Raw genomic sequence first — 12,768 nt, 5'->3', positions numbered from 1 at the left:
TTTTCTTCCCTCTCATAACTAAATCGGTCATAAGTGGGTTGCAGATTGCAAATAGGAGGCTCTAAAGAATTTAGCTTCATTCCTAAAGATCATCCTTAGAAGTGAGCTATCAAGGGCAACATGTGCCAAGTTTTGGATGCGTTTGTTGTAATCAAAGGTTTGGGGTTTTGTCTGGGGTTTCTGGCAGTATTAAGGAGGGGCCTCTCTGTGCCTAATTGAAAAAGAAGGAATGAATAAAATGTGGAAAAAATATATGAAAAAACCCATAATGCTCTCCATTATCACAATTAGCTTTAATTACAGAACACTTCAATTGAAAGGGAATGCTCGAGGCCTTTCATGTTGTCCTAGCTTAGTTTTGGCGTATTTTCTTTAGTCTTTTTCTTGCAACTTCCTGTCATTCTATTCCAATACTTCTACTCTTAATCCTAGAAAGAAAAAAGCATCAAGATGCATTTTATCCTATTTGCTATTTCTTTTTTTGGGGTTGCTGCAAGAGAAGTCAGAATTTTGCTTGTATCAGATAATAACCATCAATGCGTAACATGATGATTGCGTCAGTAGATTTTATTATAGTGTATTGGAGTTGCCTTAAAAATACTTATATATTTAAAAGCAAAATAATGTGTGAGTTTGTTACTAATGCCACTTGACAAAATGGGGATTTTTCTTTGAGGCATAACAGGTTTTGAAGAACTGGAGATGGGAAATAGTTGCGCTCAGCTACTTCTCAATGGGAAAGTACATAACGAAGGCCGTCCTTACTAACGGCCTTTATAGCTCCACGTGACATACGTAATTTCCCTGTCATATGCCCTCTTGCATGGAGTGGGAGGATGAAAATGGAAAGAAGTTAGAGAGGAAAAATTGTACTTCTAGGCATAGTTCTGTTATGTGCACAGATCAGTGTCTCACTGCTGGCAGCGTTGCCTTTCCCTTCCTTCTGATTGTTTTTGTGCTTCATATTTAGCAACATACTTTGGCTGAACATTTCATTTCATTTTTTTTAAGCTAAAAGAAACACAAGGGAGAAAAGATCCTTCTCACCTTTTCTCTCCCATGTGATCAGCACACTCATGGTGTTCTTATTTTGTCTTCCTCCAAATTCGCAGCAGCACTGTGGGCTTATCTATTGATCAAAACTTACCCTGTTTGCTGGCACCAGGAGCACTGTCCTGCTTTGTGCCACATAACAAATTGAAATGAGGCAGATACTTCCATTTAGCAACGTTTCTGAAATTCACCATTTGCATCTGAAAGAAGTATGGCTCAAAAAACCAAGTAAATCAAAGCAAACGAGCAGCTATCAGTGCGGTAAACAAGTATACATGTGTGTACATTGTTGGAGGCTTATTCTTCAACATTTATTATGAAAATTAGAGTTTCATTTTTTATGAAGAAAGAAAGAAAAAATGGTTTCCATGAATATGTACCTTTCAGACAGGTTGGTGACCAGCTTCTCTTTTTGCAGAACTCTGCAGCTGCAAAATAAATTAGTGAGGTCTTACAATACCAATTAGCACAATCACCTACTAGTATTTGATTATCACAAAACCAACACAACCTTTTTCTCCTTTGGTCTCACTTCCTATTTTCTTCTATACCCCTGCACTTTCCTGCTTCAGCACTTAGAGTACACAGGTATGTCTCATTGTTAGTTCTGGAAATTTCCATTCAAAGGGCAGGAGATTCCTGGTTGGAGGTTAGTGTGCATTACATGACAAAGGAATTGTCAAATCTTTCAAAAACCTGAGTTTAAAAAAGAGATTAAAAAAAAATCATGGATGAGGAACTGCAAGAAGTGATGAATGAAATGAAGATGAGGATAGGGAACTGAATAAGCAGGATTTCTGGCAGATCTTGAAGAACTCAAGTCTTTACTGAGATGTTTTATTCATTCTTTGTGCAAAGATTATATATACATGCAAATAAATGTTATATATATAATGTGCAGGCTGGTGCATATTTTGTGCAGGCATATGTGGTAGGTGCCTAGCAAAGAGGCATTTAGGGAAGAGCAAAAGCATGGCAAGGTTATCTAATACGTCCTTTGCGTATTCTTTCTCTTTCCAGCTTTTTTCAGCTCAGGCACTTTTCTGAATCTGTTTGTCTATTGGTAAACTGCCTGTAGACAAACTCTTGAAATGTCGCTGAGAGCTGCCTTCAGAGCACTTGACTGAACATGAACCTTTGCAAACTGTCTTGCCTCCACAACATTCTCTGTCCCAGAGTCCTTCAAACCTCTGATGCATTTTGGGAGGACCCATCAGCTTTGTGGGTTTTTGAACATGCTCCCTACTGGCTTTGTTTGGCTTCCTTTGTATCAGGACGTTATGAATAGCCAGTCTCTGTCCATGATCTTTATGACAGTTACGGTTTGTAAACCTCTTTCATATTCTGCCAAGTTGTGTTTTCCAAGCTGAAGAATCATTAATGAATTTGTTACAGATTTCTGTATGTAACAATGGAAATTGTTCTGTAGCTTGGATCCCTCTTAGTCCGATCAGAACCACAGCCGGTGTCTTGGCTACTTCTTTAAGAAAGGGACCAGAACCGCAACAGTGTTCAAGGAGGGAGAAAACTGTGTCTTTATAGAACAGTTCAATGATATTCTCATTATTTATTCCTTTCCAAACAATTCCTACCATTTACTTGTTTGGTGGGTGGACTGACTGCTACTGAACAATGGACCGATTTTTTTCATGGACCATAATAATATTTTATCATGATGTAAAGTCTTCATCCTTGGGTGACGTTGGTAAGCTCAGGTCTGTTATTCGTATGTGAAGTTAGGACTGGTTTTCAACACATGCATCACTGTGTTTATTTAAATTGAATTTATCAGTCATTCTGTTTCCTAGTCACTCCATCCCTTAGATTACTGAGGGGGCTTTTTCAAAACTTTACAACGCCAAGTGTTCAGTATTGTGACTTTTTTTCTGCAGTATTTTGAATTTAGCTTCAGGTTTGCTACTCTGAATAGTACGTATTCACTGCACACTTTGCCACTTCTGTGTTCTCTTTCACATGATGACTGTTCATTCATAAGGCTGATTCTCTTCTGTCCTGAAGAGACTTAGTTTCTTTAAGAACTTTTAAAGAATTTCTACATGGTGATTGGCTTTTTTGGGGAACACTACCAATTTGGTGTGGATTTCCTTCTACAGAAAGAATTGACTACTGTAATTTTCTTGGTTTTATATGATCATATAGTTAAGACTTTATTTAAGTTTCATATAAATTGTTTGGCGTAGAAGTCACACTTGCTAATCACGAATCCCTTCCACATCCATTTGTCAAGTCAATACTCTGCATTAAGTACTCTGTGGTTAGCAATTTGAAAGTTTCATACTTTAGCTCCAGGAGACATCATCTACTCCTTGGGATTTACCACTGTATCTGTTTAACTCTCTTGACATTGTTGTACATTGAAATCTCTTATGGTTCCCCAGTAGACAAGATTTTCATTATTCAGGGTGTCTTTGAGAGTGTGATGCTTCTCGACAAGAGAGATTTTCTAATCTTATGTTTGTGTCACGATCTCAATTGTCATATATTGAATATAAACTGGATTTTGGCTTATCTTGCACTTGTTGCTTTTGCAAATAGATACCCAGATGTTAGGACTTCTAAACTTAACAGTATATATTTAGGATATATACAAAGGTCGATCCTATTTCTTACTTTTCTGAGTTACGTTTGTCAAGCTTTATAAAACCATTGCCTTTTGACTTTTTCAATGTAAGAAAATGAGACTGGCTAAATGGGATATTTGACATGCATATTGCAGTTTGAACTTTCAACCCATAAACCCGTTTAGGACTCTGAATCCAGCTCTTCTGTAATGTACTTGTCCTGTAGTTCTGTGTGTGTGGTGCTTCATTTCATTCAGTGCTGAATTTCTGGTGTTCTGTGAGAGGACATGAATGGTCTCAAATTGCAAAATATTGTGATAACCTCAGGCTGACAAACTGATGACAGAGTTGTTAATTACTGCCATCTACCACATCAAGAAGACTAAAAGCAGAGTTTAGTTCTTAGTACATCATGTTTCTACCATGGTTTTTTGTAGCTTTTATACTAAAGTTTTTCACCCACCAAACTTAAAATTTCAGCCCTTCAGACTGTTGCTTCATGTCAACATTGTCCTAGGGAAAGACTTTATCAACCAGTTGTCATTTGATGTCTTTGATGAGAAAGGACTTATCGTGATGCTTTTAAAAGTAGGTGGAAATAATTGATGAACAGTAATAACAGTTCTGCAGTCAATGATCAACAAAAAGTACTTTCCTGAATGACATGTTTATTTTAGCTGCTGAAAAATTGTTTCAGAACAGGTTTGTGTGACTGTTACTCCTGATTGCTCTTCCATTTTGATTCTGAGGAGAAATCATTTGGTTTTTTGTTTTCTGTTTTTTCATGCTCGAAGTCTAGATTTGCAGCAGCCAGCAGCCCATGATCTTTTCTCTTTGAATTCATTTGGAGAAAGTGAAAATCTGGAGTTTACTGTCAAAAGTTTTAAGCTACAAGAATTATTTATATCTGCACCCAAGCAAGCAAACTCAGGAATTGGATTAACATTTGAAGGAATGTGATTTGCAAACAAAATATCAACATTTCTTTCTTTATTTGCAGCCTTTCTATCTATAAATGCCATATTTATGCTTATTACATTTTCTAACTCAATATTTTAATGTTAGGAATCAAATTACATGCCCTGATGATTTTTATTACAAGATTTACTTCTGTGATCCAAAATAACACTTTTCTACAGGAATGTGGAAATTTGGGACAACTTAAATGCGAAAGGAGACAAATGTTAGTGCGATTTGTATACAGGAGAAGGTCTAATGGTATTTTTGTGGTACTTTGTGGATGATTATGAAAGCAGTAGATTTTGACTCAAACTGTGTGAGGGAATAAAGGAGTGACTGTTTTGTGGATTACGCTTTCTGAGTTTTTGGTTGAGCTTTTTTTGGTTTATTTCCTTCAGAAAGCAAAATTAAGAACAATTGTTTTATGTATAGTGAACAAAGGGAAGATGCTGCTCTCTGTTCCAATTGTTCTTTAAAAATTTCATTTGGTTGAAAGAAAGAAGGTTGTCCTTTGGGGGATGAAAGATTTTTCCCAGCTTGTGTGTGTTGTTTTTTCATGCTTTTACTGTCGTGATTTGAAGACTAATTACTAAAATTTTTACATATTGATCCCTTTACTTTGATTGGTGCAGCCATGGCATAGCTACCAGAACAGGGTGATTTAATAACGAGATGGGCAATCTGCTCCATCACAAACTGTATCACTGTAGAGCAAGTTAAAGCTAGAAGCCAGTTGTTATGTGACATTAAATACCCTTTGTATTTGAATGTATACAAACAGGTAATTTAGCAAGGAAATTTTAAGAAATGATAGCGTTCATTCACCAAGGCCTGATACATTCTCGCTCCTCCAAGATTAGTGAAGCCAGGATTTTCACCGGTCTACTTGCCCTTCGGATGAACTTCTGTAAAATTGTTGGCCAGCTTTCACACGGGACTGTGGGGGAACAGTGCACAGAATTTACATGACAAAAATAGCGGCTGAAAGTAGAATTCTTAAAAAATCTCTTGCTGCCAAGAAGTACAGAGACTTGTTGCCTCATTGTAGAGCTGTTACTAAGACTATGTGCAAATATTGAGGGAAACTCTCTCTGATCTGTGCTGCATACTGGCTGTAAATACAGTCTACAGCTAATTGCTTTTGGAATACTAGTAGTCTTTAAAACTCCAAAAACATATGGCATTGAAAATTAAAGTAATTCTTGTTTGCAAACTAGGATGGTGTACTGTTTTTAATTTTTTTTAAATGCAGCACTATAAAGCCATTACTCTTCTCTGGTCTTTTCCAAAATGCCTTTGCAACTTTAGGTAAGTGGAATATTTGTAGGTATCTCTAGCACTCAGATACTAGGTTTTCAGTTAAAGGTATGTATTTAGTTATTCAGCTCGCAAGAGTGCATCTTAGTAAAGGTGAGATTCACTCTTTTCTTCACAAAAAAGATAATAACTAATTATTTTGCATCTCTGACAAAAACAGAGCAAATATTTTAAATTTTAAATTTCAAAATGAGTTTCTTAGTATTTTTAGGCCAAGTTTTGTGTACGCATGCTGGGATTTACAGCTACCAGATGGTGACTTGGTTTTTGTCCAATTAGAAATGAACAGGACCTTGGTTTTGATGTATTTATACCTATACTATGAATAAAAAAGCTGCAGTTTTCTTCCAATCTAGTAGAAAACAAGACTTACAATGTAATGAAAGATCACACATTATATAAGAATGAGTGAACCTATGTCTCTTTCTGGCTTTTGTGGTACACGAGATAAAAACCAGCTCTGATTAACTTTATTGCTTGAAATGTATAAACACTGAAAATACTTTCTCATTGCTGTTACAGGACAAGAAGGCTTATCTGGACATCATCCACACCTATATGGAAGTCCATGGAACTGTTCACGGGACAAGCACTATTTATATTCCTGGCTACGTAAAAAACCACGGAATACTCAGTGGGCGAGATTTGCAGTTTCTACTGAGAGAAACCAAGGTAAGTTTGTCAAGAGGGAGTAGTGGCAAATCCAGTTACAGATAAACAGTATCTGAAGTGAGCACATTTCACCTCCTACAAATGAGCTCCTAACTTAAAAGCACTGGAAAAACAAACATCCAAATGTGAAGGAGCTTAAGTTGTCTTCTGTGTGCGGGGAATACGTTTTTCATCATGTCCGTGTTTTGTGGACTGACAGCTGTTCCTAGAAAACTGTGATGACAACCTGCAGTCACAAACACATTTAACTTCAAGCTTGAGAAACATGGATAAGAGCATTTTTTATTTTCTTAAATGTGATATTCAGCTCAGGGAGATGATCAGCTGTGAATGTGGTTTGTTTTACATGCCTTTTACATGTCAAAGTCAGGTAATATCTGCAAGCTGTGCAGCAGACCGGCTTACTCTGCCCTACCAGTGACTTCAACCTGCAGCGACCCTGCTCTCTGGGGGAGAAAAGAAGAAAGGCGAGCGCTTTGTTTGCCATTTAGTTCCTTCTTCTGCTTCAGTCGTGCAGAGAGAGCAAGCAAAAGAGCGTGCTTTTTGTGGTGTGCTTTGCGTCTGGCTCTATGGTCAAGGGAACTCAAGATAAGGAACAGTATATACATTGAAAAAAATAAACTTTTGTCCCCATCGTTAGAATGCTTTGTGAAGTTTTCTGTGCCGTTTCCCTAATCTTCACAACACTAAAACACTTTAGTAGATTACATTTCAATAGGATATATAATTTTCAGTTGGTGAAAGAAGTGGTTTGTGTGTTTAAAATTAGCAAAATGTGTAGAACGTCGCTGCTTACTCTCCATAGTTGATAGTTTCTTGCTGTGCACTTCTACAGAAAAATCTATTAAGAAAAGTAAAGGAAAAAGCAAGCACGTCCTAGTCTTCCCACACGACTGCAGAGATCTCCTTTTTGAAATATTTGGGGAAATGATGGTAATTCGACATCTCTGTGTGACAGCTGTTGGCAAATTATGACTTTTTAGAGGCAACCACTGTGTGTATGTACTTGATGCATACAGATAGACATAATGTTGCAGATTAAAAAGTCAACATTTTCGTCATAGATAATACTGAGATTACACAGCTTTTGCCTGTGTGGAGTATGAAATCACTGGGTTAATCATAGTACTAATGTGGGAAGAATATTGACATTGTAATAACCCCAAGCACAAACAGTGACTTATTTCTGGGGGGAAAAAAAAAGTGTTGTATTCATTGAAATAGTAAAATAACCTAAGGGAGTTCCTATAGAATTATGGAAGTCCTTATAATTTACAAAGTAGAGTTCATAATAATAGTTTTGTTTGAGTAAGTCTTTCTCTAATTTTTTATCTGTCATATGTGTTGCACTAAAAAGCTTGATTTTCAGTATTAAGTAGATAATTGTTATTAGCTATATTTGCTGTGCTCTAAGATGCAACGTAAGGACACATTGAATTTCGGACAAATTCAAGTTAATTCATACATATTATGCAGCTCAGCACAGTGCGGTTATTGTATGGGCTTTGTGACACAAGAAGGTTCACTCAGTTTTTGACTGATAATATCAGATGGAAGATACTATCTTGTGATTGTGAAGTTCTCCTGAAATCAGTAAGTTGCTTAGTTTTCACAAATGGTGTTTTAGTGAAAAGCACAGATCTGTGCAGTACTGCTTTCAGAGTCCAACAAGCATTTTAGATTTTAATTTTCTATACTATTGTTGTGCATTGGTTATTTTTTTTCTTCCTAACATTGGGGAAAGTCCTTTGAGAATTTGCTGCATTTCTTAGTAGATGGTACTGAGAAACACATCAATGTATTTCTGAACCCTGTATCAGGAAGCAAATGTTTTTATCACGTTATGTTTTTCATACAGTCTTTCCTAATATTTTATTATTATTATTCAGTCTGCAAACAGTATTTTCCTGTGGCTTTTCTGACCTTTTTTTAACAGATTTGCAAATGACAAAAGCTGTTTTGCTTTTAAGGTAATTATTTATTTATGATGAAGCCAGGCTAACTAAACTTTGACATGATGATAAGCAGTTAAGAGTCCATCTGCTTCTCCTAATACTGATTATTGCCAAGCAAATGGGAGTGCAACGAAAGAAATGAAATTAAGTATGCCTTACCGCATCATGAAGTTTGGCTATTATTCCTGTCTAACCCTGTTCCAATATATCTAGTTGAACAGAAAGAGTGAAACAGCATCATCCTGAGACTGAAAGTGGAAACTGAGATTTACCATCTAATTTGTTTGGACTTTTTCAGCTGTAGGTGGATTTTTGGGTTGTTCTGGGTGGGGTTTTTTGCTGGCTTATGTTTAGTACGTCATAGGTAAAGTGGCTGTTCTGTGTTAGCATATGGTTGCATTTCAGTGTTGATCAACAGACACGCTTGCTCTAAGCCTTCTTGTTGCCTGTACATTCACAGTTTCAGATTTTGAAACCCTTCAAGAGGTGATACTCTAATGTAACTTAGCATAAAACCCCACGCACCTGTCTCTACTGGCCATCTGCTGCCTGTGTGGGTCACTTGTGTTTATATCAAATGGATCATGGATTGAATTGCTGAAATCAGGGCAGGTTTTCCATGAAAATCAAGCTGACTTGAATGGGAGCTTTGTGCCCCAAGGAGCCTCATGTATGTCTGCACGCGCATCCAGTGATGTTCAGGGGCACTTTTTAATCATAATCACTTTAATCGCTAGGCAACATGATGAGAGCCCCATAATGAATTTAGTTATGGGGTTTTGTCACTAGACAATCAGTGGGCTGAAAGTATGTGAATAATCAGAGCCCTGACTGCGGGCTGGTAACATCTGTGGTGCAATGCTTGCCTGAACCATCCAGGTCTGCTCTTGGCTGTCTCCAAGCAACAAACTTTAGGCTTCCAGAAACTTTCAGATTTTTCTTTTCCTAAACATATGTTTTAAGACCCAAGGATTGTCTTTCCTTGCTTGTGGTTTCAACATTGTGTTAGGAAGTTTTTGCTAGGTCAGCTGACAAATGATCTAGTTTTTAGAAAGAGCTAAATAATAATTAAACGAATCACACAGTTCGGTGCACTCAGAAGTGTCAGTTTCCATTGCACTAGTTCATTTTGCCCTTAAATTTGCAAAATACCAATAGATGACAGCTCAGTCATGACTCACAATCAGAGCTTTGCATTCCCAGAAAGTATTTGGTCTCCCTGCAGTAGCTGGTATAGGACACAGTTATTCTTAAAAACATGCAGCTGCCATTTCATTCTGGTGTGTATTATAAAGCAATGTATTTCAGAATAAGTGCGTTATCCAAGCAGGAGGGGGCTGCTTGAGATTCCTGATGGCTCGTTCAGCTGTGTAGTGCACGACAAAAACGAGACATGTCAACAGTTCCTAATGAGAAGATGTACAGCCATTCATCACATCAGAGGAAAGCAGGGTAGGCGGGCTGGCAGCCTTCCTGCCAACTTCCCTGGCTTCTTGCCCAGTGGGCAGCTGGGGGAGTTGGAGCAGATTCTCTTGGAAGAACCAGCACTGAATTCTTGAGAAATATTCCTCCTTTCAACAAAGTTTCAGATGCAAGTTTTTGCTTTGAATCACTGTGGATCTTTGAGGGAATTCAAATTCTTTTATTAAGTAGAATTTACAGTTTCTGAATGGTGATTAATAAAAGTAGGAGTAACACCCTGTTGAGATAGTTGGGGAAAAATCCTGTTGCAATGTTGGATAGCAGAAATAGGAAAACAATTTTTTTTATATTGCATTTTATGAAGTAATATATTCTTCACTTCCACACGCTTCACAAAAGCAGCTGAAAAGCCATTTACCTAGTGATTCTATTCTAAAGTTGTTTCAATCACAAAAGGATTGACTTTTCTATAAAGTATTTTATATTCATGAGAAAAGTATATCAAGATAGTTAACAGCAGGCTTTGTTACACTTCTCTTTCTGTAGTTCAGCAGAGAATATATAAGTTCAGTAAGGAGGAATACAGAATAAATTAGATAAAGTGCAGTAATCTTAGGAAGGGGAGAGGGAAATATAAACAATCCTATGTATGGAACTAAAGCATTTAGTCTCTGGAATATGAATTTTTCCTCTTAAATATTCAGCTACTCAGAACTACCGTCAGTGAAGTAAAATATTCACTCGTTAGTTTATACTTTTGGCTATAATATAGAAAGACTCTTTGTTCAAGTACTCATTATAATAAGAGTCTGACCTGGTGCCATAAATTCCACAAATAAATTGCTTTGTGTCAACTGAAAGTGAGCGGTTTCCAAAAAATAAAACCAAACCCCACTGTGTTTTCATGGGAGTGGTTGTGAAGCACTTGTCACGTCAGAGAAGTTTCCACTGAGCTACTACACCCTGGAAGGACTGCCTTGCATTATCATCAGAAAAGAATGGTGTCTTGGCTGCCCTGGTGCTGGGTGACCAACTCCGAAGCCTGAAATTCCAAACCGGTGGTTCAGCTCACTGCAAAGGCAGAAAAGGCTCCTGAGGAACCTTTCTTACCAAAACCAAAGTATTCCGGCCGAAGGGTTTCAACACCTGCTTTACACGAGTTGGCCAAGTGAGATTGTAGATACAAATCCCCTTTTTTGATTCATGCAGACACACCTGGGTAGCAGAACTTGCAAACGAGGAAACGTTTTTTAAAAAAGCACATGCTGCTGTTACCGCAATCATTTTACATCTGTATTTATTTGCTGTTATCTCCTTTAGATGTACTTCTATACTGTAAACTCCTCCTGGTAATCATTGTGCTATATGGGGTGTTGGCACACAGAGCTTACTGTGGCGTATGCCCACTTAAAGCACTGTAGGAAAAATAATGGCTTTCAAAAATATTTGAAAGGTGAGAAAAATGCTCACATAGAGAAACTGAAATGTTTTCAAGCACTAATCAACCAGTAAAGCATAAAGGAATTCTATTCTGCATAGCAATTCTGCCGCAGCTAGCAAAGCAAGACCAGGGTGAAGATGCCTCTCCATGGTGAACTGTTACCAGACACAGCGTCTGGTAAGAGAGTACCCTAAAAGCCATAGTCAGCACTTTATGTGATGGAAGCAACAGTGTACGTTTATATCACAAGACAGTGTTCTACATCATTACCTTTTTGTAGAAGAGACCATTGTCTTCCATACAGCTTCAACTGTACTAAGGATGGACACTTGCTTCACTGGTATCTGAAAACTGGTGTCTTTTTTTTTTTTCCTCCTTCCTTTTCAATTAGTGAATTACAGCATTTGTTACATACTTTCGGGAAGTACTTTCACAGATTGTTGCAGCCTTTCTGGAAATAACAATCTGCATGTAATTCAAAGGACTGGCAAATTAGAGCATCATGAGAATGAGGTACAGAAGTGACCTATGTTTTCTAATGGTTGCTTTTCGAATCATATAGAATGCGACTTTCTTGAGGCCATTACGATATTCCTTAGTTTTGCTCTTTATCCCATACAAAAATATTAGCTCCCTAACCAAGGACCATTAATTAGAGGCAATTTTCAAGGGCAAGGTCTAGATTCAGTTTGGGCATTTCAGCTGATTTGATGAAGATGATGTGATGGAGGGTGACAGAGGATTTTGGAGGGTTGAAAGAGGGTCCTGGGGGCAGCCATGAGTCTGGCTGTAACCTCTGGCCAGCAGGCAGCACACACACACACATCCTTCTCGCTGTCAGACATGTCCCGCTTGCTTTCTTTAAAGGTGTGGTGCTGCTTAGAGGTAAGCCTGAAAATGGATGTGAAACAGGTGGTAAGCTATTTATTATAGATTTAAGTGTTGACAGTGTGCTCTGTGCTGTCAAAACATAAAACCATGTTTCTTGCCCCATGGAGCTTCCTCCTAAATAAACGAACCAGTCAGACACAGAACTGTTGAGCAGCGCACAGCAGCAGTTTATTAAAAAAGTGAAAAACGGAGCAAGCAAACCAGCGTTCTCTACATAACAGACAAATACAGGATCAGAGGAGAATTGATATTTCAGATGGTTTTAATTGCTGGTTCTCAGTTGGTTTTCTGCCTGAACTAAGCAGTAGTTTTAATAAATAACATTATGTGTGCAGATTGCACGAAATGGTTTCATGTCTGTAATTCATTGTTTTCAAGAGATTACCTTTCTTTAAATTAAGCCTCTTTTGAGGTGAAATTTAGTGTGCGTTTTTCGGACTGCAAGGTAATGTATCTTATGCCATATATAAAACCC

At 37.6% G+C, this 12,768-nt stretch overlaps 1 protein-coding gene across 4 annotated transcripts in view; it reads left to right on the top strand.

Annotated features, from left to right (window-relative positions):
- Positions 1 to 12,768, top strand: part of MGAT5 (alpha-1,6-mannosylglycoprotein 6-beta-N-acetylglucosaminyltransferase) — a 122,720-nt gene that overhangs the window by 90,053 nt on the left and 19,899 nt on the right. For all 4 annotated transcript variants that reach the window (XM_065069585.1, XM_065069582.1, XM_065069583.1 and 1 more), the window contains exon 12: positions 6,435 to 6,584. In XM_065069585.1, coding sequence (XP_064925657.1) covers positions 6,435 to 6,584 — 150 coding nt within the window. The remainder of the gene's footprint in view (positions 1 to 6,434; positions 6,585 to 12,768) is intronic.

Source organism: Columba livia, chromosome 7 (genome assembly GCF_036013475.1).
Source record: "Columba livia isolate bColLiv1 breed racing homer chromosome 7, bColLiv1.pat.W.v2, whole genome shotgun sequence".
Taxonomy (NCBI): domain Eukaryota; kingdom Metazoa; phylum Chordata; class Aves; order Columbiformes; family Columbidae; genus Columba; species Columba livia.
The sequence above is the reverse complement of the archived record's forward strand: the minus strand, read 5'-3'. Positions and strand labels throughout refer to the sequence as shown.